This window comes from Anopheles marshallii, chromosome 3 (assembly GCF_943734725.1).
Source record: "Anopheles marshallii chromosome 3, idAnoMarsDA_429_01, whole genome shotgun sequence".
In the NCBI taxonomy this organism is placed as follows: domain Eukaryota; kingdom Metazoa; phylum Arthropoda; class Insecta; order Diptera; family Culicidae; genus Anopheles; species Anopheles marshallii.
In genome coordinates this window covers 8967017-8992487 of record NC_071327.1, presented here as the reverse complement: position 1 = coordinate 8992487, position 25471 = coordinate 8967017, and the positions used below count along the sequence as shown (strand labels likewise).

Genomic DNA, 25471 nt, shown 5'->3' with positions numbered 1-25471 from the left:
CGTTGAATACAGCAGCGAAAGTGATGAATGACCACCATACGGTCCCCGGCAATTGTTCGTTTATTTAGCGAGTTTTGCAGCATCCAACAGCGAGGCGTGGTGATGGTTGCTATCGAAACCAAGAACAACGCGATACCCTTTCCAGCACGGATCATCATCGTCGTCGTCTACACCCCTGTACATAATGCGCCTCTATGTTGTGCTAGAATAAAACAAAAATCCAACAGCCTCCTAAAACCAGTTTGACAGGTGCGCGCAGTTATCCGGTTTACCTTTGTGTGAGAATACGCATTTTTGGTTCTCGTCTACCTACTTCTTCTCAAAGTAGGCGAAAAGGCGTGTGTGGTTATTTTGTTTGTGTCGTTCCCAGCGGACCCCCGGTCCACTTGACAGCTAGCTTGTTTGCGGTAAAGGAAAAGTGAAATAGTTCTTCAACTGTTTCAAATGTGAAAACAAGCAATCTAATCAAGTGTCTCAACACATTGTGCGTGTGTTGATTTGCTTTTCTGTTTTCAGCAAGTGAAGTTTGGTGCATTGAAAGTGAAATTTATGCGTGCGAAAAAGTGCCGCTGGGTGATTCAACTGAGGTAGTGCAAGAAAGCGAAAATCATAAGCAAGTGGCAAATCCAAGCTGGGCGAGTGCATTTGAATTTGAATAGATTGTGGTTGAATTGGCTCTCGTGACACGTACCCACAGTGCATGTGCCTTCACGGGCCTGTGCGATAGTGCTCTAGTGCGTGTGTGAGTGTTTTTCAGTGTTGGCCCATGTGCGGGTGTGCCGATCGGAATTCGTTAACCCGCTTCCCGGAAAGAGGCACACGAGCACGCAGAATCGATTAAATCCCAAACAACGAAACAACAACAACATCACCATAACGTTACACTATCATCAACAACCCCAATCCCCCGAACAATCCCCGGGTTTTTATTTTTCGGGGGGAGAGTGCAAAGAGCATCGGCGCAACAATGACCGAGCGGAAGTTCACCCGTGGGCTTAACAAACCTGGCATGGCGGCACAGCTAAGGGAAAACATCTCACAAGTTGTACGTGAATCTACTTCACTTGTATGTATTTAATTTTGTTTATTTTAATTTAAATCCCATCCTGTGCCCACCGCCCCCTCGGGTGGGTCAATCCTTCCATGAGAGTGAAAAAATAGAAATGCTCCTCTTCTTTCCCCTAAATCCCCACCCAAAACATCATGTTTCCGAGACGAACGCATAACAAGTGGTAGGGAAATATTTTTGCGTAAAATTCAATGGGACCAGCATTGATGTATTCCACGGCGGTACAAACGCGAATAGTGATGGGCGTAGTTTGATGGAATCAGATGGTGATGATCATGTTGGGACGGCAGATGGAGCATTCGGTACTTAACGTTAAAGTTCACGCTTCCATGGTTTCAATGTAAAATGTGCAGCGTATGTGTGCGTTGACTTCCCCTATATTCCCTGTACACCCCGCAGGGATGGTTTACTTTGATTCGGTGTAGTGTGTGCAGCTGTTGAGTTAGTGTTGAGTGGGCAAAACAATTTCCATCCGTTTTTTTTTATGCGTGCTGCAATTCGTTCTAACAGGTTTCGGTGCGCCGGGCTTTTGTAATGGATGCGATACGCGATCTGTTTCAGGCGAATTTCACCTGTTTTTAAACGATTTGGGTTTAATCGTGGCAGGGTTTTAGTTACAGATGTGGGGTTAAACCATGTTTGCTTCGGATTCAACAATGCTTCATTAAATCGGGGCATAGAAAATGGATGTTTTGTTTGCATAATGCATGGTTAAGAAGGTGGGTCTTGAAGGTACGCTTCAAATAGTAAAAAACTTGTTGTGCAATTCCGGTAGAGTGCATTAGCCATTGTGCATGATCTTGGTGAAACTCCTGAGACCAAACTAGAATGAGACCAAACTAGACCAAGCTAGAATTGAGCTACAGGATTACGAAGACATTATTCGTTGTCCCTACTCCGGATGTCCCAGGGAATTGAAATTCCAATATCCGTGAGATGCATCTCGTCCCCTCAGTAATTGAATATGGAATACCTTCGTCTAAAAAATAGAACAACATCAACCAGATAGACTAGAATTCATCCAATTCCAGACTCTGTCAAATTCTACGATAGAAGTTGCAGGACATAGTGAACGTTTGTGGCTATCCTATTCAATGGGAGTATTGAATGTTCAACCTTACTACAACGGTTTGTTCTATATGCTCCCATAATGCCCTTACGACCATGTCCACTGTTGGGGATATTCGGCAGTTCCCGCACTATGGGTCTTAACCTCTCACCAAGCATGTCAACGGCTTTCAATGAGCATTGAACCATATCTTTGAGCTTCATATTCTGTTCTGATGTTACTGTTATTAACTGATGTAATATAAGGTCATTCTACGCCTATAAGGATATAGAGTTATTATTTGAATCTTAGACGTCCATCGAAAGTATCCAATAAATAAACAAATTACATTTCTTTTGAAAAATATGCTCCTCGGTACGTTAATCCCAGAGTTAATCAAGTTAAGATCATACTGGTGTATGATCAGAAAACCTTGAACAACTGAAGGAAACTCCAAATATCTTTTTCGTTTACGGTTTAATTGCTTATAGATTGTTTTTGTAACAATTAAATAAAACAGAGCAAATCATACTTTCACGCTACTTTTTTCCTTTACCAGTAGCGTACAGAAAAGTGTTTGTTTCTATACAGTTTTGCAACTCCCACAAAAATCGTCACGCAAGATAAATGTATATTCATACAAAACCCCCAACTGAAAACCGATACCAATTGGGTGCGCAGAGCGAGCGTAAAATTTCCCGCCACAACGCATTCCCATCATTCGGCACATTTTTAAGGCGTTATCAAGCAGTGGAGTGGCACACTGTGTTTTGCGCAGCCACTTCTTCCCACCGGACGGACACACCGATGACTCATCATCGCTGGCGAGCTGCTGGTTTACACCCCTTCCCACAGCAAGGGAGATATACCCGCACGTGTTTTGCAGCCGTGACTTCCTCGTTCGAAGGCTGAGAGAAACCCGTAGCATAATCTTCCCGCGTGCTCAACCGCCCTGGCTGCGTCTTGGGTGGATTATTTTATGCTGTGGTTGTTGTATTTTTTTTTGTTTTTTCTCTCATCGTCTCTATCATGCGCTGCTCGTACCCATCGTGCCCTTATCCATGAATGCTGGCCGGCTGAACTGTGTTTTGCAAATGAGCAGCTCGTTGTGAAAAACAAAGGGCCCCGGCTTTCGGAGGGAATGCACCGTATAGTGATCTGTTTTGTTTTATTGCTTCATCATCGGAAACGGTAATGAATGCGACCGTTTTGCAATGATCCGAGGATTATTAGATTGCAATTCATAATTACAATGAGACAGTTTCATTTAAACTGAGATCAGTCCATCTGGGATGGATGACTGATGATTCGCTAGAGGATTTCTAATGGTAGAGAAATTTGCCACAAAAATTACGTCATAATTCCGACAGCCTCATTTGATCCCAATGGCACGAATTAAGTACCAACCAAAGATACCAGCCAATAAAAGAGGTTTTAGCGTAGGTTTAGCGAGCGACACACAGACCGAACACCACTTTCAGCGTGTAGCGTGTAACTTGGCCGTGTGCGTGCAAATTTTAAAATCCATCACAGATGTTTTGTCATTTCCCATTGCGCTTGCCGTATCGAATTGCTGCTGCGGTTAAGCATGGTTAAGTAAGTGTGGTGGAAGCAAATGCTTAATTCAATAAATGCAGCTACTGTATGCCAATTCGACCAAACAAACCAAACTCTCACAGAGCATTTCCTTTCTCTATGTTTAAGGGAGTGTCGGAATGTGGTTGTCTAAAAAAAAGATAATGGTTTACAGAAAAAAAAACGAATCTTTTGTGATACAATAGCAAACACCTTCGGCCTGTTATGTCAGGTAAATGTGATACTTCTTATGAAGAATTGCTCCACGGCGAACATCATAGAGTCCGCATCTTTTTTTATCTCCGGGTCACGGATCAAGTTTACGATTAAGTAGACTCTCTGACAGCTGCCTGGTGGCATGATGGTAGCGGTGCCGATCTTCACACGAACGGACTGGACCATAATCTCATCCGGACTAATCCCCCGTACTCCCGAATAATCCCCGTGCTGACTGTCGAGCTACGAGTAAATAAAAAGTCACAGAAAGCCAGAAATGGCAGGCCTTAGACCTCTTGAGCTTGTTGTGTCGATAAAGAAGAAGAAGAAGAAAACTCTCTGAGAAGAAGAAGACTCTCTAGGGAGTGAGTTAATTCTAATCTCGAAGTATTTATAATTCTTTGCGATTTAACTCAGTCACAAAGAATTATGATTTTTGATTAATTAATTAACTAATTAATTGAATAATTTTGATTTAATTCTTCACGACGATTTAAATCGTGAATTAACTCTTGTGGGAGTCAACTCGTGATTTTTGATTAATTAATTAACTAATTAATTGAATAATTTTGATTTAATTCTTCACGACGATTTAAATCGTGAATTAACTCTTGTGGGAGTCAACTCGTGATTTAATTCTTCACGGCGACCTTTTACTCACGATTTAATTCCCACGAGAGTTAACTCAAGATTCTTGAGAAGGTAGCCGTGAAGAATCAAATCGCGAGTTAACTCACGATTTAAATCATGTGATGAAGGCCGCAGTAAATCCCTTTCTCCATTGTTTATTGGAAATTATTGAAATCTTTAAAAGTGAGTATAAGAGTTAAATCTTCATTTGGATTTCGGATTTAAATCCTTAAAAAGAATTAAATTTCCCATCTCTACTATGAACCAAATTAAACAATGAAGGAGAGGTTTGTTATAATTGCTTCAGTTATACGTTGTACTGCGAAATTTACAATTGTTCTCTGTACAATTAAAACTAATAAATCTCTTGACGAATTTGGAGTAAAAATGCTGTACAAAAAAAGACCCTAAAATTTGTTATTCCACCACTTGCAGCGCGACAGTATTGCCCTTGCGAGCTGCTTTAAATACCTTGGCAGAAGAACCCTGCGCGTTCTGTTTTGCACAAGATCATTAACGATCATGCGTAAACAGCAGTGACGTGAACAGCAGTTCCTCGTGAGTGGTGAAAAAACGTTCACAACGAACGTTCTTTTCTTACCAGCGCGAGGTGACATCGATACTTGGATTAAACCTCTCTTCACGTGTTCGCGTGTTGTTTACAAATGCTTAGACCTTTGGCCGATGGTTAGTTGCTTCGAAACGCTTTTTCCTTTGGTTTTTCTTTGAGCTGAGTGATATTTCTGTTTACAAAACTACCTTGCGCAGAGTTCCTCTCGCACAGAGATCGTGTGCTGTGAAGTGCGGTGCGTGAGAAGGGCTGGTTTACTTTTTTCGTTCTTGCTGCATCTGTTTTGATCGCAGTTTCTACGTCACGTTTGTTTACTTTGCACAGTGTGATGTTTGCGAAACTTGCTCCTCGTGGGTGGTACAGAGCATCGGAGTGAAGAAAAGTATGCTTTTTTATGCGCCTGAGTGCATCGAATGTTCTCTTTTTGGGGAGCCTTTTAGATAATTTGCCATTTTAGAATCAAATCATTATATTAGTCACCATTATAAGGTTTAATTCTTGCCAACAGTTGATACATTTCGGCGTAAAACAAAATGGCCATCTATACCTACGGATGTCCTTCACTGCATACATTCAAACCCTCACCGTCTGGCTGTTGTCTGGGATCGTTTGTGTGTGGTAGAAATTTTGCATAATATTCGCTTGCTCTCATCTCAGTGTGGGAATTCCTTCTCTGGCAATGAATGTTTTTCTCGTCCCGAGAGCATCCGAAATCCGCTCACTCCGCTGGTGTGCAATAAATTGGGTCACCGTACGATGACATTCGCTCGGCCCACCGGAAGCTGCCGTACGCCGGCACACAGACCCAACCCGAAAGGAAGTTTGTCACCGGGTTCGTGCTATGTAGCTTCCCATTTCTGCTTATGTAATTCGAGCCGCTCACGGATGCATCCGGTTTCGTTATGCTCTCGTGTCTATCGTCCTCCTGGGGTGGGTGGGTTGCTTGTTTTTGGGCCATTGAACTTTACGCTTTTATTACTCGGCACCACTTTATATCACCCTGCAGTATTCGCTGGAATTGATTCACTGCAGACCCAATGGTGACTCAGTGGGTTACCGATAAGGTAGAAGCAGAATGTTTCTCATTTGACCCCGTTAAAGTTTTATATTTCACGTCTTGAAAGGAGGAAGTCCCGTCAGGGCGGGATAAATAATTCTATTCTGTTTGTGGTGGGCAACTAGGTAAACAAGAAGAATATCGATCGTTGAAAATGTTTCTGGAACGCAGAAGGTAACAGAGGAACGTCGGGTTTTGACAGCTTGAAACTGAGATCAATATTTCCGTCTGGAAGTTATAAATGAGCGTTCATTGTGCGCAAAGCCTTCATAAGTAGGTGATCTAGTTTCATAATTAAGTTTCAAAGTTTTCGATATCCGTTCTACTCGCTTGCTCTGCTCGATCTTTTCTTCAGACGTGTGAAATATATAAATAAAAATATAAATTATTAAACTACTGACAATGAAATCCACGAACGTTACTCCCTTTAAAAAACACCCTTGCAAGTGAAATCCAGGAAATGGTTCATCAACACACCATTAGCATATTATTTGTGGAGCTCATCGTGAAGCGGATATGTTTACGCAGGCTCCAAAGTGGTTGCCGTACCACCAGCAGTGCTCCGTTCCGAGGTCATGCCCATGAATGTACTGGCCCGGCTAATTACAAACAATCCAACTGCGATCAGAACGTTCTTCCAAAGCAGCAGCTTCCACTCGTCGGAGCTGAAGTTCTCACCAAGCAATCCGCAATTAAATGTCCCAGCACCCGGGCCACAACGCACTCGAATGCGTTCGGTGCTGGAAGCAAATAGAATCACAATGAATGCGTTTCTTGCTGTGCATTGTTTTCGTTTTTCTAATAAATATTTCCATTCCGAGAGCTATCACTGCACTTAAGGGTTCCGGGTTGCATTCCGGGTTGAAGTGGGGATGTGTTACAACGCAACTATTTAAAACTTTTAGAACGTTTGTAACAAAGACACCTAACAGCTCAAGTGGGATCATTTATGAAAGGGGTTTTTTCCTCCCAAATCGAAGAAATTGATTCCAGCTCGGCGTGTACAATGCAAAATGTTCATGCTGTGGAAGTGTAACGTGATCGTAAGATGAAACTTTGCAAACGCTGCTCGCCTATATATTTACGCTCGATCAGTGCGCATTGTGTAAACATCGCAGTTATTTGGATCGCGCACTAAACGGTGCAGACCCGTTTTAGATTTTCTGTTGATTATTTTTCAGTACCAAACAATCAATTATTCCTTGAAGCGCGCATAGACCGAGATACTTTGCGCTTAATGTTTCGTTCGTTTTTTTTATTCCATTCAAAGGATGATGCCGATGTGGAGCAGCAGTACGTTATCTCTTGCCCTCGTTCAACCAATCTTTGCAACATTTTGCCTGTTTGGAGCGCATGCAAAACCTCGACCTCCCATCTATTATGTTGCCATCTAATTTAAACCGTTTTGGTACATGTGTTTCGTATCGCGAATGAAATGTGGGAATATTAGTTCCCGTGTGAAGGTACTTTCGAATTTGAAAACATTATGTGAAAGTTTTTCAAGAAATTATTGTACGGATGACATTGAAACATTCACTTTCATCTGCCTGTTTTGGAGAGGGCTGAATTAGCTGTGGCAAGCGCATGGGTGTTTTTAAATATTTAACTTCATCTAATGATCCTCAAAGGATAAATTTTTTGATACTGATTTCCATTTTCCTCTAGGTGAATGTCACTTCAGTAAACAGCTGTCAGTGCCAATGACATCGTTTAAGGGGAATTTATGCTTCACTGATCGACGAGAAGTCATTAACATTTCTATCCAATAAAAACAACAGACAACATCAACGCTGCTTCCTCACAGCTTTCTTAATTGATATTTGATGGGTCGATGATCAAACTTATCTGCACCCCCTTATCATGGTGGCAGAAGCGAGTAGGTAGCAAATCAAAAACACATCCTTATTGGATGACATTCCCTCCCCTAAAACGTTACAGCCGGCAGTTTTGTGTCGCGTTGATGAACACTTTCCCTCGTAACCCGCCACCGGTGGACCGATATACGGGTTTCTGTCGATTATTTCCATATGGGTGCACACACTTGCCCTTTCGCAAAACAGCCCTTTTGCGTACGGGTGGATGGTGGATTATAACCATCTTCCTGAATTGCCGAAGGCAATCGACACCATTGTCGGGTGGTGCTGCTCATCGGACACTGCGCGCCGCACAATTCAATGCTCAATTTACAACCCGCTCACAGCGATCATCCGGGAAAGGTACCGATGGTCGTTTGGAAAGGTTGAAAAAAGTAATAGAAACACAGCAAAAGCAACGCGTTTGGCAATGGCGCAGTGTGCCGGGTGTCTATAAATAGTCATTTGTTTGGTTCACGATCGTGCCGTCCTCGTCGGACCGCTGTATGCGAGTGGAAATATGAATTATATGTATCGTTTATACGCATTTTAAACATTAGATAACATGAAAAGTATTACTGCATGCAATAAAACCTGACTATTTTAAAGGAAATTTCCAATATTGTTCTTGCATTAGCAACTTCCTTCTCTAAAAAATCTAAACGAAAAAGTTCTTCGCAACATTCTTACTGACGTTGAAGTTTCAAAAAGAAAAGATTGGCCCTATCTGATTTAAACAATGGCAGAATTATACATTTCCTAGCTCAATTTATATCATCATATCGTTCAAAATATTTTCTCCTCTCTCCGGGGAACCCCCGGGGGCCGTTGTATCCACCTTGAGCTGTCTTCTATCTGCCGATCGGAGATGTTTGAAGGGGGGTCCAAATGACCCGAGGTCAACACTTGTCATTGTAAGGGTTTTTTTGAGCACGGGCGAGAGTCATCCGTAAAGGGGATGCGAGCCAATTCAATCCACCGTGGTGAGGTCAAAGGAGGAGTGCCTGAGATCAACTGTCGAGATCGTGCCGCGCGTAGATCGCGGGATTCTCCCCCACTACAGCCACTGCATGCACAGTAATGCGTACGCGAGGATCTAACGCGATCCGATCGACAAACCATGTGAAGTCGCTCGGGTGGTGTTTTGCTCTGTGCGTGTAGTCGTGTGAGCGTGGTGATGATTTTGTTTGTTATTCGCGTCTTTTGCTTTGCCGGATGATCTCATTGCTTTTGGGCGAACTGGATTCCCTCCAAAACAAAAAAAAAAAAACACGGAAATAAAAGGGGGAGAAAAAATGTGGCAGACGCTTCAAAGCAAATCAATTCGAGCACACCAACACAAATGCGCCGCACAGGGTGTTTCGTGATATGTTTTGACGAAAGAACTTGGGAATTAAACTACATGTAAATATGCTTAACAAACTTGAAAGAGTACAACTTTCATCGCTTTATTCAAAAGCTAATTCGTTAACAGTCATTCTAAGTGTAGCTAAGCGGGTTTTCAATAAATTATAAATGAGAACAGATTTGGCATGATGTTGACTGGCTGTCGATTTGCTGTCTCGTATTGAAAACCATCGTAAATATAAACATTTCATCCGTACAAGTTTTCTGGCCCGGTTGGTTTTAGCATCATCCTGAAGACAGCTGTCTTCGTTTTCAAATTTACGCTTCTGATCTCTCGTCTCGTCCTAAATCATCTGAACATATCGACGTTTTGTCTAGCACTCCGCCACAGCGTGCAGGGAAACCCCAGCTCCGGCAAATAGACTAATTCATAGTGGACCACAGTTGAGGAGCATAAAGCATTACTTTGCACTCGCACACACCCATGTAGTGGCCCCGCATGATGGCCTTTGCAATGGGTGGATTGAGGGGGGTTGGTTGGCACTCTAACGCTTGCGCGGCCGTTTCGCTAAATACCAAACACGAAAGCCGGTTTTTGTGACAGGTTGTGGGGTTTAGCTGATCACGTCATCCGAGTGGGCTCGAATCCCTCGATGTTCGATGACCAATGGTGATGATGTTTTGATGTGAGTTATTGAGAATCATTACGAAAGGCGTTGGAACGTACACGAAATTTGATGGGCCAGGGTTGGCGCTTTACTTTACCCTACCTCCCCCCACCACCCAAAAATGCCTAAATGAACCGCTGGGGAGTTTTGTTTCGTTCGCTACAAAAATCATATGCAAATTGAACTTTACAGGCGTGCGGTCATACCGCAGCATGACCCGTACACCGGAACGAACGCGTACTGTGCAAACCTTCGCCAAGCCTCTTACGACGCACCGCCACCCTATAGCTATAGATTTACATAACAAGCCGGCCGTCTAATCAGCTTTTCGCTTCTCGTTTGGAAGTTTTTTTTTTTTTTAACGATCACTATTGTCAGCAAAAACGTGCCTGCAATGAATGAACCTTCTGCGGCTCACCTTAATGTGGCTGGCTGGTTCCATTTTTCGCCGGTCAAACAGTAGCTCTAATCGGAAGACCGGCTAAAGATAGTGCGCCGAACGGAGTTTTATTTTACGTTCGCTTATGTTAAATCTCCTTTTTCGACAATGTTGCAGTTTCCTGTTAGTGTAGGGAATGGAGTATACGTGCAGCAATTTTCAACGAAAGGAGGAATGTTGACATTGTGCGGCGGCCTGTTTTAACGATGGTACAATTTTCCGGTACAAAAATTCGTATTGTTTCTAAAAGTTTTTTTTTTTTAATTATTTCTTATTGTTTATAAAAACATTGTCTTAAAATATGATATTGGAGGCAATGATACCTTCAAGTAGTCTTTCTTTAAACGTTTTTATATTTGGAGGATTAAACCTTGGATTCATTTTCCTATGATAATAAATTCGATTTTGGCCAACAGTGTGGACTGGACACTGTACTTATCATAAAAAGAGCGTCAATGAGTAGTAATTCGCTTTCGAAACGTTGGATAGAAGAACTGAAGTCAAAGTGTTATAAAAAATAATATTGCCTTATCGACATTATCGATTGGCTCGCATAATCTCCTCCGTAGTTGAGTAGTATAAAATTGTCTATTTCATCAGTTTTTTTTTCAAGAGCATCAATATTAATTGGATGTCACTTATTTTTCATAATAATATAAAATTTCCTTTCATTGTCTACATCATACCTCATTTTCTATGCTGTTTTAATAACCTTTAATGCTTTATGTCCTCAATAATGTGCTTGTTTCATGCATAAACAGGGATATTCTCGACTCGCTGCACCTTAAACCATACGTGTGCACTGTTAAACAGTCTCTTTAAATACCTTGATTGGTGCGATATTTTTTTTCAGCCTTATCTTGTTTGATCCCAACCCAGTAAACTGCTCTGGAAAGGGATCAGCTTAATGGCACGCCTGGCCCAGTCGATATGGCGGAAAAAACACACATAAACAATCGCTTTGCTGGACACGGTTTGATTGATGCTTGTAACAAAAAAAAACTCCAATCCAACTTACGAATTGAAAAAAACAAATGAAATGCGTGCCCAAGTGCCTATGATGGGGAGCCATTAATTAAGACAATGTCAAACAACCGATCGTCACTTCCTACTTGAACCCATTGCGAACGATTCCATCTCTGGAGGAATTATCTTTTTTTTTCTTCGTTGTGCTTCATTGGCAATTCAACTTTCTCATATGCAAATGTTTATTGAAGCTTCGGGTTCCCGGTTAGACTAAAAGGGCAGTCCGTGTCAGTCTGGATGCACTTGATCAACGTTGCACAACGATTAAATACCTCGCGCATCCCTGAACTATTTCTGAATAAATATCATTTTTTTTCACTTATTGAGTGACATGAATGCAACATAAATAGATTGAAGTATACTTTAAAATGCTAACTTACTTAAAAAATACTTTAAAATCGACCCGCTGAATATCAATCTCGCACAACAGCGAAAGAAAACACCGTGAACGAATTAGGTAGATCAATCATCCATGGTAGAAAGTTGTCTCCAAAACGAAGACGACGCCGGTTGCGCCGTCAGCTGTAATCTTCCCCAAACACACTTGGTGGACACCGTGCCAAGTTACTAGGGCGAAGCAAAGACCTTCATGTTGAGGTGCAAACTGAAAGTGATCTCTTCCTCGTTGTCTCTTATCACACATTCCACCGACTGCCGCGGACAGTTCGTTGAATGGCCTCCGGGGCGTTTTAGCCGTCGGCGTTGCTGACAGACAGGAAAAGGGAAAGCCAACGCGTTGTCGTACACGGTGCACAGCTGGTACACCTTTCTTTTCCCATCCTTTTCGTTTGGTGATTATCTTCGGCTGTACGCGTTCCAGTCCACATCAGTCGCTCTTCTTCAAGCGTATTCCCACCTTACGCTCCAACCAAGCCCGCATCAATCGCTCAGCTAGTTGCATCGATAATTTCCCACCTTTCCGAGTCGCGCAGTAATTTCCCGAAGGCGCTAAGGCGTGTTGACTGGTGTGTTTAGAAACCGGCATTGCTAGTGCTTTCTACTCTGCTCGTTGCCTGTCATTAGACGTTTAGCAAGGTCGTAGTGTTTGAGGTAGCTGCTAATCGATGGACGACTATAGGTACGACCTGACTGTTTGCTACACTTCAATTCCATACAGCAGGAGTTGCGTTGGTAGTATCATGAATCGTGTATAATGTGATAAATGAATAACCGCGGCTGATTATCTAGGTAACTAGAACAAGAACAACTTAAGGCTGTTATTTTCGAAACCATTTTGTTTCAATCAACCAGTCAATCATTAGATTGGATTAGGAATTAGAGACGCTATGAAAGGTGTCAAAGAATGAGAATCGTTTAATCATCGCTTTTTACAAAGTGCTCTTTGGATTGTTTGTTAATAGATTAATTTTTATAAACAAAAAAATTATTTTTTTGATCATTACATTTAATTTTGATGTGATATTGAGTTGATCAGTTGGGCATCGTTTTCTGTACTATTTGATTTCCTGAAGTTCCCTCCTCTGCTCTGCTCCACGGGTGGGTGCTCCTGATTGCGATCGAATAATGATCGAACGTGATTTAAAGGAGGGTCACATCAACCTGCAACTTGCATGCTGATGTGGACTAATGACACCCTTAACAGAAGACGAAAAAAAAATGGTACACTTTTATGGCAGACGATGCAGCATGTTTGTTGCTTCATGGAGGTCGATGAAAAAATTGTTCAACTGGTCTAGCTCTTCGGAAGTAGTACAATAATTAACCACATATTTGTGTCAAGCATGCGCTAGTAAAATAGTAATTGGTGAAAGGGCGTTCATGCGCCTCACATTTATGATTATCACTTTCCGTTGCTGCAGTGAATGTTAAGCTGTTAAGTCGATATTTATAATAAGAGAGAAGATTTATAATAAGAGATATTTAAAATATTCAAACAAGAAATTTTGCTCCGTTCTGTTATCGCTAGATGGATAGGAAGTTTTAACAAATTTTAGAAAATGATAATGATTTTAGGCAGCGTATGATTAAGTAGAACAATAAAACGGAACATAAAATATTCATTAACCCTACACACCCTGCACAATGCGTTTAATTTATTGCTTCGGTTCGAAGCTTACGCTTCCTGTCACGCGAAGGATGTTTTAACGATATAACATAATCATCGTTTGCGAATTCCTAATTGTGGAAGACATTTATCGCTCCAGATGCTGGATTCACCCTGTAGTTTATGTGCCCCACGTTGCTTAACTTGTTGTTTCCAAGTTGCATTCATTGTTTCCTTTCGGACCGCTCAGCAACATACTAATGACTCGCTCTGCTTATGGTTCTTGTTTTATCCTAATTGATACGTTGAAATTTGCTTCCATCCGATGTCATCGTATTTCTTCGGGATTTTGTTGCAGCCGCTTTACAACATCCATGAAATGGATATGTTTCATTCTTTCACGATTGAACAAAAAAAAGAGGGTTTGTAGCTTTGGATACTTTTGCTCCATGTTCTTGCTTTCTTCGCTGATCTTAATACGCAGATAGTCGTACTTGCTCGCCTGGTTCGGCACTTTATATTGCGTGCATGACTCATAAATACTCATTATCCCAAGGCTGACTGATATTGGCTTAAGTAGAGCCTCAGAGTCAAAGTTGAAACCATGCTGCACATGTTGTGTACGTAAAAAATCCCCTCCGATTACATCTCGATTATGCCGTCGTCGTAGTGTGTTGTTGCCTTCGGCAGTATGTTCTGTTCGATAAATCGCAATTAATGTTTATGAGAGCTATATCTACGCTTACGGGGTTTTCTTTACCGTATTTGCTATATCGATGTCTAAAATCCTACTAAAAAGTCTTTTGATAACTGTTACTTTTAATAATGAGTTAGTTTCAGCCTGGTGGACTTCATTTTGAATGGTAATTTATTGGCACATTGTTTCTCAGCAACTCGCTCATATTTTATCTTGTTTGTTATGGAACTTTTTTGGGCATGATTTCACCTGCAAACAAAAGAACTCCAAAACGGAACGAGTATATGCCCTTAAAATCTTGTTCACATCTAAACTGCGTACACATAAGTCGCCTACTCTATAGACATAAGTTGTTTTACGGCTGATCGCAACCTTTTAATGCAATTGTCCGATCACAATAAGGAAGATGAGTGATCGGGTGAAACTTGTGATCAATGTCTCAACAAAAAAAATAAATTTTACGTAATATTTTCACACATATTTACTAGTACCGAATATTTTATGGTTTTTATATAATTAATTACTTACCAAAAAAAAAAAAAACAGTGGAAATTTTCTGCTCTAGCAATTAAATTATTTTAAATCGATGTTTTTTCCGGATTTTTCAGTGTTACAGTTCCTGTCGCTAATGCTGTACCCCCAATTTTGCATCGAGCATTATCTTGTTTTCAACCGTGTGGGAAGAATGCACCGGGGTACACCTGTTAAATTAACATAAATCTCGCCACACCATCCTGCATTAGGGGTTTCGCGTGCTTGAGGCCAATTAAATTTTGCAAATACATTGTTCAACACCCTTGCCCCCAAAACAAAGATTAGGCAACGTGTGAAAACACCCTCGTGTTGCTGCATGCGGCCAACCTACGCTTCGCCGAAACTTCGCCGCAACTTTACGGCATCCTTTTTGGATGACATTACCATTTGAACCGGTTATCGATTGACGTACAAATTCATTGCGAAGACCTTAAAGTTCGATTCTCGAACACTTTGCCAAACAACATATCAACTGGCTGGATCTAATTTAATTAACGCGTTCCTGTCGTCCAAAACAAATTGACCGTTCAGCAATAAATTAGTGATCAGACGCGTTCGATTGGGTTTCTGGACGCTTCAAATGAGGCGTGGAAAATGTGGGAAAAAAGTGAGAAAATGACTACGCCTTGCTCATGTCCAGATATACACCAGAGTAAATTGAGCACTGGACCAGCTGCATCACGAACTGCTTAGTTGGTCATTTAGAAACATTATAAACTTCATTTTTGCTTTATAAAGACTCGTCAAGCGTGTGGGTTCGCCTCTCCGACATTTTATTTAACATTGTTCTTATTGACTTGTTTCGAATATTCCTCACTGTCGGGTAGGTCGAAGATTGTACCGGGGGGTGATTGAAATTTATTGCCTATTTTATGTTTGCATTGTTCATTCTTCGTTCATTTTGCGACAAGAGCTGGGTGGCGTTGCTCGATCCAGCAAAAGGCTGCGTAAGGATCAAGGAAAGGGCACACTGATAGCGATGTACTTGCGGCTTTACTGGCGGACTTTCGATCGATCTTTATTGGTTTGTTTGATGTGGATAGTCTGGAAAGCATGTCTGCATTGCATTATCTTCGGTGGTGTATCAAAACATGGCCCAAGCCCTTTTACTAACATTTTTTACCGATATTGAAATATGTTTCACCCTGCTTTTAAACGTCCCATCTTTCGCACCAAGTGTCCATTAAAAAAAAGAAGCGAATTGAAATGCCAAACAAAGAATGCTGCCCCGTTGTCCCATGTATTGCGTGAAAAATGATGGGAATTTCAGCGTGCGTTGCATCATCTAATTAATGGAACGATGGTCTGCCTACCTTATTTTTGCCTTATCATGCGCGCACCATAAGCACGCGCAAAACGGCAAACAAAAACGCGCTGACGAAGATGATATGCAGCGAAGCGTTTTCATTTGCCGAATGACAATGGCACCATCCCGCCATTAATTATAGACCGTATTTGCATCTTTGCCAGCCAAATTAAAGTGCATCTTAACGCATGGCCGTACGCACACGGTATGTCTACAGTTGGCTTTTTTGCTTGTGCTTGGCTGTTGCCGTGTGCAAAAAAGGTGGCCCATGGAATGTTTTATATTGTATGCGTTTTTTTTCTTTTCTTACTATAACATCTTTAAATGCTTTGATCCGTCGATGGGCATGATTTTTATTTTCGCTTTTATGTTGGAGGACCCACCAAGGGAGACCGCTTGGAATTGCATTTTCGAATGTTGCAAACTTGATTTGTCGTGTTTTATTATTACTTCCTCTCGTTAATCATGGTTATTGGGGAAAATGTATCGTTTTTTTTTTGTTGGATGCCTACAAATAATTACAATGTGTCATGCTGAGCAGCGCAAGATTCGCATTCTGTACTCCAAATTAAGTATGCTAATGATGATGATCCTTTCGCATGATGAGTGCACTGTCTGGATTGTGAGTGAGTGTCGTAAAAGGGTCCACCGTAGCAATTATTCGTTGTGTGAAAAATTATATTTTGATGATTTAAGGAACGATCAAGACCCCCCCTAAAAATGTTATTGTCTCCAGCAGAACGGAAACCACCGTGGTATTTCAGCTTTAAGTATATTCTGTTTAGGTAATTTTGTGTTGATTTTCTGTTAATAAGTTCGTATGCGAACATTTTCTATTCCTAAAAGTCCCACAAAGCTTTGCACCAAGTAACTTTGAATTTTAGCAAACGAAACAGTGCAACAACTGCATTAAACCTGAACAAAACAGCGCGTTGTGGTATCAACTCCGAAAAGTTAAAAATAAAACAGTTTTAAATAGTGTAAACTTAAAACAATTTCGATTACTAAAACAAATAAGAAATATGAAATTAAACCCATTTTTGTGATATATGTAGAATTTTATAGAAAATTTTCCCCTATATCTTCAAAGCGCTTTGGGACACCAACTTATTTTGACGTGAAATTGAAAGCCAATATTGGGTGTTGTTCGAAAACAAACAATTCATTTTGTTTGTGTTGCTGTTTTTTTGTCATGAAACAACTGACACAAGTGCATTTTTTCCTCTCAACACCACCTCTACAGCATCGCTCAGCTAGTTGTCTGTCCTTCGTTGTGAATCGACGGGATGGCCTGGGTTGCATTGCGGGGTGTGTATGCAGGCGGTCAAGTGTATACTTACAACGTTCAGCGCTTTTGGCTCTCACGCAAATAGCCTGCAGTTGGAGGTGATGATACCGCTGGCAGATCATACCGGTCGCCATACGTCGCATCCTGCTGCGGCTTATCACTTCCACGGGTTCGTTTCCATCCCTGCTCGGTGCAGTTGTACTCATCGCGCCGCATGCAGTAGTAGTGATCGTGTCCGCGCTGTTCACGCTCGATGACGTTTCACCACCATTGACAGCAGGTTGGGTCAGCATCACTGGGTTCGGTGTATCACTTTCAACCGAATTCTTGCCACAGCTCGCAGTGCGCCGCCGTGGCTACCAAATTCCACTATTACACCACACGGCACGCACACAGTCTTGCCAGTTGTATAAACAACGCGTCACGCCACTAGATCGCGTTTGATCGTACACCAAACAAAAAGGGGGCTAAAGGGCAACCGTTCTGTTGACAGCGTATACGGGAGCGAATTGCAAGAACCTTGCCGTAGGAATTTGCCACTCGGATGTCAAATCTGCCGTCCGGCACTGCTACCCATGCATCTGTCGCGATTCACTCACCGACGTCACGGGGTTTGATTAGCGAAACGTGACGATTGTGACGAGCATTACACACTTTAGATAATCTTTTTCTTGTTTTTGAGGCACGTACACGGTATAAGGCAACAGGCAGGGGTGCGCTTTGCTCGCTTTCTAGTAGCAATATTTTGTGACTTCACTTAGCACGCGTGAATTACAAGATCATGTCGAACTCACAGGCAAATAGACCAGTATGTATCGATAAAGCACTTAATGAAATAGAAAGCGACTCTAAATCGTGGATCTAACTCCCTCAAACAAGCTGGGGAGTTCACCGGATATGATCGTGTATTTGATATTTTGCGGATACTCAACCAACTCTGCCCAATATGTTGCACATATTCATGTATACCTCACTGTGCACACACCGTCTGCCATTCTTTCCCATCGCCTACGCTAATCACACGAACCGACTCAAACCGACTAAAACTGTGGGACGGGCACTACTTTGCTCACTAAGCCCGCGTAGTTCAATCGCGAGTGAGCTCCCGTCTTCCGTGTCACTGCCGTTGGTCAAAAAATCAAAACAAAACATCAAAGGACACAAACTTACAACCAAGCAAACGAATACGAACCAAATGAACCGTTCGCAACACAGCGCGAAGAGCAAGACATCTAGAAATTACACCATCCGGGAGATAACGAGCGCAATGCAATGGACGGAGGGACCGCCTTGGTTAAGGTGAAGGTTGAGATTAAACGGCCCCAAAATAAATAGCACAAGGTTTTGCAAAAATAAAAAAAAACCCTCCCCATTTGCAATGGTGTGGAATGTGTCTGGTGGTGCTTTGTTTTGGGTAGAACCAGGTGCCTTACGGGACTGGATCCCGTGCTGTGTGATGAGCATCGGACCAACGATCCGAAATGTTGGACAACAACAACGTTTCACAGCGTCAGCGACAAATGTCACCATTGTGTGCACATTTGACATTGACAGAACCGCATGCGCAGTTTTGGTGTTGCTTAACTTTTAATCTCGTGAGAATTCCATGAAAAAGAAAAATAACGCATAACATATGATTAATAGTCCACAAGTGTTTTTAGAATGTAATTGTGGCAAACTATTATTTTAAAAAGTCATGTAAAATTAATAAAACGGTTTCAGAACGAAAGAAAACATTGCACGTATTCGTTTAAAACAGTGACGGAGCATAAACATTCCTGTCCATCGTTATCAGTCTGCTTCGGCAGACACAATCCATCCATTTTTTGTATGGATTGATTTTTAGTACAAAACAAGCGGAAAACGGGTCAAAGATGAAAAATGTAACGGAGATTTCCTTTGATTAATTAAGTGTTTTTTGTTTGTTTTTTACACGCGATAAAAACGAACATTGGTGCAAACAAATGTTCTAGTTTAAATAGTTTTTATTTGAATGTGGCTCACCGATCCGTTCTGTGAAACACGGCTGGTGTAGGTAGAGCAAACAAATTTGTTTTATCCTTGTGCCCAAATCCATAGTACACGACGCTCCAGTGCAAACACACGACGTTGGGTGGTGAGTGTAATACAATTTACACACAGCCAGTACGATAATAAACATTTCAGTAAATATGTTTATCGATGCGTGAAGGTTGGAACGAAAAGAAGAAAAAAAAGGTGCCAAAATCATGCCATGGAACAAACAAATGTATGGGGTATGAATGTTAATTTGTGTAGGGATGATGTTTGGGTTTAATGGCCCATTATTGGATGTGTTTGATTCTGGAACATGTTTGAAGAGTTTTTTTTTAATCTAAACTGTTCAATTAATCGGTTAAAGAATTTAGTTGATTCCGTAACGAATCAAAAACCGAGAACAAAATCGCATGATTTAACACATCACGCACGTTTCGTTGCGAACTCACCCACTCTCCAAGCGTGTAATTGCGAGCAGGAGCTAAATTTTACAGCCTGATGCTAATGAGCGACAAATGGCTGGTGTGTGACGTTCCATCGTACAACCATCGAGATGTGACACATTCGGCACAGGTTGTACAAAAAAGCTGCCGGTTAGTAATGAAATTGAATGTCAATGAACCAACTAGCTAAGGTAATTTCGTTCGGCAATGTTTTGGTAATTCAGTAACCACTCCTGTCCGGCATTCCAACGTGATCGTTCCAGACGGACGGTGCAAAGCGCGGGGTGATAATCCACACACACTTTCCCTACTTTGCATTGTCGTTTGCTAGTCGTTTCGATTGGCTTACCGCGCCTAACCTTCTGGTGATGAGGGTAATAGGCTGTAATTAGTTAATTTAAACCCAACGATTGGGCTGCTCGTTTTTTCCCATGGAACGTGTTAAATGTAACAGAAAGAGCACACACATGGAGTCATCTCAAACTGAATTGAATGACAGTTGTGTTTAATGTTGAACGATAAATATTTTGTTGTCTCTAGATAATTCTGTACGATTTTTTTGTTTAAACTTATGCAAATTAACGATGTTCTAATTGATTTAAATGACAAACTTTATCTCAGATCTTAAATCAAGCAATATTAAATGATGCCCCTTTTTCCTGTTGACGACAGAACTGTAGAGCTTCAGAAACTTCATCAGCTTTTCACAAAGTCGCTCGATTTTCTTCACTCCGTTAATTAACGGATCGTTTGTACACTGACCTTCCATGTGCCCGGAGTGGAGCCAGGTACCGAGTTGCGAGTAAATAATAATGCTGTATGGACATAAACTACACCAACACAACACATTACGAAGCCTCACGCTAGGTTTTGGCGGGGGACTAGCGCAGCGCAGAACCAGTCCGCCACTGCAGTCGGTTTGTTTTTTTTTTTGTCTATTTTTCTCCGAGAGGTGTGAATTTTAACAAATCTTCCGGTTGTATTTCGTTTGTTTGCTACAATGTTGTTCATCCGTTGGTGGTTGATCTATTTACAACAAACAACGTGACTTACGGATTCGGATTCTGACGCGGTCTAGACTTCAACCAAGGTTTTTTTTTATTTTATAACATTTTTAAGGTGTGTCCGATGGTGTTCGGTCAAGCATTGGGTTGAAACGCAGCATGGTTTTGTATTAAAATCGTATCTTTACTGCATATCTTTCTCAAGAAAGGAATCTTCCCCAATGTCCACTAGGCGTTTGGATATCTTTACTCACTTATCCGGCGCTACAACCGCTTCGCGGTCTTAACCTGCTGCAGGAGTCCTCTAAAGTTCGTCGGCCAATCCATTATCCCGGCCTTTCTGGCGGACGCATCGACGCCATCATTCGGTCTCAGTTTGGGCCTACCACGCCTCCTCTGTTCATGTCCACGGTCTAAAAGGACTTTAAGGGCTGTGTCGTTCGGTGTCATTGTAATGACGTGACCAGCCCACCAGAGCCTGGCAAGTCTAATCCGTCTAATAGAGCTCATAGAGTTCACCGTACAGCTCATAGAGAGCATAAAACTCTCGAACGCGGCTAAGAGGGTTTCGTCAGTTTTGTATAGCCTTATCAATTTTTTTTATCCTTATCAATGTATTTCTTTACTCGAATAATAATGACAATTAAAATTAATCCAACCCATTCTACAACTCTCAAACCTGAATTATTTTTTTACAACTATAATATTGTTGCTCTGATAATTGAATCTACATGGCTGTACAAATGTATGCAACGCTTTACTGCATCATGTAAAATGTTAACCCATTTTGCACCAATATTTATGCACACAAACATGACGTACGCAATGGCACTTGAGCAATTGTATTACTAATTCCAAAATGTACATACTTTGTGTTGTCTCACTCACATGCATCCCTATCTAACTTGATCGCTTGTATGTTAAGTAGCGGAAAATAATATACTTTTTTCTTTCTCTTTTATTTACAGGTAAGTTCTTTAGGAAGACAACGACAACTCTCCCGTTGCCTCACTGATGTGTTTTGGCAAAGCAAAGATCCAGAAGAGCAATCTGCTATTTGGTGTTTTCCCATGTCCTGTCTGCTTTCGGTTTCACATCATTCAATATTTTACATGCATATTGTTTTGCGGCATACATAATCCCTACTCATCCCCGCACATTTTTGCATATCATTAACACCTTGACCCTCGGCGAAGGACACCGCTCCTGATGCTGCTCCTCGTACTCCGTTCGTTTTATTTTGTTGTGAACGAAAAATCTAATTATGCTTGGCTTGGAATTAATCTGCCTCCCTGCAGGAGCTCACACGGGACGAGTGCATCGTCGGCTTACATCGTTGGTTTTGCCATAAATATTAAACAAAAATAATAAACGCTCCTAAACACAAAACCTTACCCGTTTTGCCGAATTGCCATGGGTCTGCCAATTTCTGGCCTGGCGTAAAAGATTAACCAGGGTGTAGCAAGGGGGGGAGGGGGGGGGGGGGTCAAATGCATCATGGCAGCTAGCTGTGAGTGAATGTGTTTTTTTCATTATGTGGTGCATTTCACACCGTGACCAATAACCTACCGGTCGCTTCGGGCCATGACGGTTTTCTCGTTTGCGGAATGTCCACCGCAGAAGTTTGATTCCAGTCTGATGATCCGGTGCCGGCACTGCTTACGTCTTTACTTCGTCAGCGAATTTACGATTTTGTGGTTCTTGGTTTGCTGATTCTTGGTGCTGCATTTTCGCGCCTCCACGCGTATATGCTGTTTATGATTTATATCCTTCGGAGTTTTTGGATGCGTTCGTTTGTTCGCTAAACTTCGAGTGAAGTTAACCGAAGCGAGTGAGCAGGTAGAAGCGATATTTTCGTTATCCACTCTGGTCTGCTACATTCTGCAATGCAACAGCTCCCAAGGGAAGAATAAATTTTGGCTTTTAACAGCATCGTGGATTTTTATGATTGTTGTTGCTTCGGTGCAGGAAAAAAATGCAGGAAAGTCAAAAAAACATATAACAAAAGAACAATCAAAGAATCTTTCAGCCAGTCCCTGTCCCTTTTGCACTGCGGGCGGCAAGCAGAGACGGCTTCTACGGTTTGGAACGTGACTGCAGAAGAACATTATTACTACGTCCGGCCAATTGCTTAAACCGCTCATTTGACTGTAGGGTGTGTGTGCGCGCGTGTGTGTATGTGGGGAACTGCATGTTACCTGGTAGATACGCTGAGTTTTGCATTTTGCACAAACGATGAGTTTCATTCGGTTGGCATGATCACTACGCACTGTTTAAATGGTGCATCACAGGCTGAAATGCAATTGCGGTTGTTTTTTCGCGGGCGCGCTGTGATTGTCCTTATGTTTCTCTTGTTTTCTATGACTCTGTCATTGTGTATACAATGTACGATTTTCTGTATTTCATTCTTATTTTATAGTAAAATATGACAGTTCTGTGTACGATAAAGTTGTTATATAAAGCATTAAGTACTCCTATCACAAAATGTGATTATTAAATTGCAGTGTTGAAAAGTTGAATGGAATGGATGAATCCTCCTGAATGGAAGATTTTCTTTGATTTTTGTTTCGTTGCTCAATATTTCATTTGGTGTTGGTTATTAATTATAAATATTTATGTCCGCTAGATGCACCGTATTGTTCCATAGTGCAAAAATCAATTCATATAGTTCCACTAGCAACCACCAGGTGTCGGAGCTTTGCTCATTTTAAAAATTGCTCACTTTGATTCAACATTTATTTATCAACGCGTGATGCGCGGATTCTATAGACGTTTTCATCTATGAACGATAGTACATTCAAATTTTTGAATTGAAGTTTCTTCATTTTTTCACTTCCATGTTTGTGCTGCATTAACCAATTTTGCATTAAAATTTTACTTAACATATTATTTCAAAGGAAAAGAGTTAAGTTGTGTGCATTGATAGTCGATAACAAACAAGAAACAAGCATTATGAGTTATGCTACAGGCACGTGCAAGCATAGTAAGAAAGAGAGAACAGTTTACTGCTCCAAAGAGATGGGAATTCGTTGCGGGAAGGCGAAACAGCTAGCAAACGAACATGCTTCTTCTCTCTTCCATTTCCACTTTTCACTAAGGGGCATTGATGGAACAAAATGAAAGCAACAAATTGGTTTTGATTTATTTGAGATGTTGCGTTTTATTTGGGGAGCAGCAAATTAAATTTTCTATGCGAAAACTATCGATGATTGTTTTTCTTCCATTTCCATTTTCACTATTTTTGTATAAAATTATTCTAATAATCTTTTTTTTTTATATTCTTGATTCAAACCATTTATGTGACTGGATGTCTTGTTTATAACTATTTCATATTTATAGAAGTATATGTAAAATTACTACTAGAATTATATTAGTAAAATATAGAAAAAATAAAATCGGTTTCGCCGGGCATTATACTTTTGTCCGACCTGTGCCCACCGTGCCTTAGTCAACACCGCGAAGCCGCTCGCACGTGGGGTTGGATGGAATTGTTATTATTTTGATCGAATCAGTCGTCGCGAGCAGATCGTCTGGTCGTCTGGTGCGGCGGCAGCGTGTTGCTGCCGGTGCTGTTGCACTAGGCCGCAACGCGTTATAAGTCGAGTATGTTTTACCTTGCGTGTCGTGTCCCGAAACAAGTGTGTCGTCCTGTCGAATTATTTAAAATGATGAAAGGAAACACAGAGTAGGGAGCGCAGAAAGTGATGTAGTGCGTGGTGTTTTGTGTTTGATCCTGCCATGGTGCCTTCTTCAGCCGGCGTTTAACCCAAACGCCCCCTTTCAGAGGCGATTGACAGCTGTCATATTTGCTGTTCAATAGCTTCCATGCGCGTGTCCTGCGCAACGGTGGAAACTCGATCAAATTACAACTTCCAAGTCAACCCGCACGGGTTGTCGACGGATGGCGGCAAGGCGGATGTAAACAAATTAGCACCTAATGAAAATCGCGCTGACTTACACCATCCACCATCCGAAAAGCGGCCGGCAACAGTTCGACATTGCTTGCTTAGTGAAGTTTATGAAAAAGATTTTCTTTTAAGCGTTTTTTTTGTGATAAATCATAACCCTAAAATGTAGATAAATGGTGCCTGTTTCACACGCCTTTTACACACCAAAAGGTTTTGTAAATAGTTTAGCCTTAACGATGAATAGTTCTTAAACAGTCGTTCCCAAATGAATGTAGTTGTGTTGTGTTGCGGTAATGTTGAAATTCAAATGTTTAAGTTCGTATCACGGCAATGGCAATAAGGTGTGTGCCTATGTTATGCTAAACCTGTGTGCTAAGAATCAATCGAGTGATAAAAGTTATCATTGATCACAAAACAACGAAAAACCCTCAAATTGCAGGTAAATGTCAACAACTACCTAAAACATTTTTTCCCGTTTCTCAAACCTTTTTTTACTGTTCAAACTCAAAGTTCTAAAAAAATCAAATTAAATTCGTACATTATACAAACGGTAATCCTGTTTACAAGTTTTAATGTTGTACCATTTTTAATACCTTACACATAAAGCACAAATTAATCGTATGCCAAACGATGTGATCATAATTTTAGCCAAATACTTTAATCATACAGTTTATTGCGCTTCGCACAACCTTCTCATGGTGCATTAAGAGCATGAAATTGGATTTATGATCCTCTCATGCACATGCTGTTAATTTGTTTCCTCACCGGGGA

The 25471-nt window shown here is 41.3% G+C and overlaps 1 protein-coding gene across 1 annotated transcript in view; it reads left to right on the top strand.

Annotated features, from left to right (window-relative positions):
- The first annotated feature begins 967 nt into the window (after positions 1–967).
- LOC128713381 (dedicator of cytokinesis protein 9) overlaps positions 968–25471 on the top strand; it is a 67933-nt gene continuing 43429 nt past the window's right edge. The window contains exon 1 of the mRNA XM_053808239.1: positions 968–1066. Coding sequence (XP_053664214.1) covers positions 968–1066 — 99 coding nt within the window. The remainder of the gene's footprint in view (positions 1067–25471) is intronic.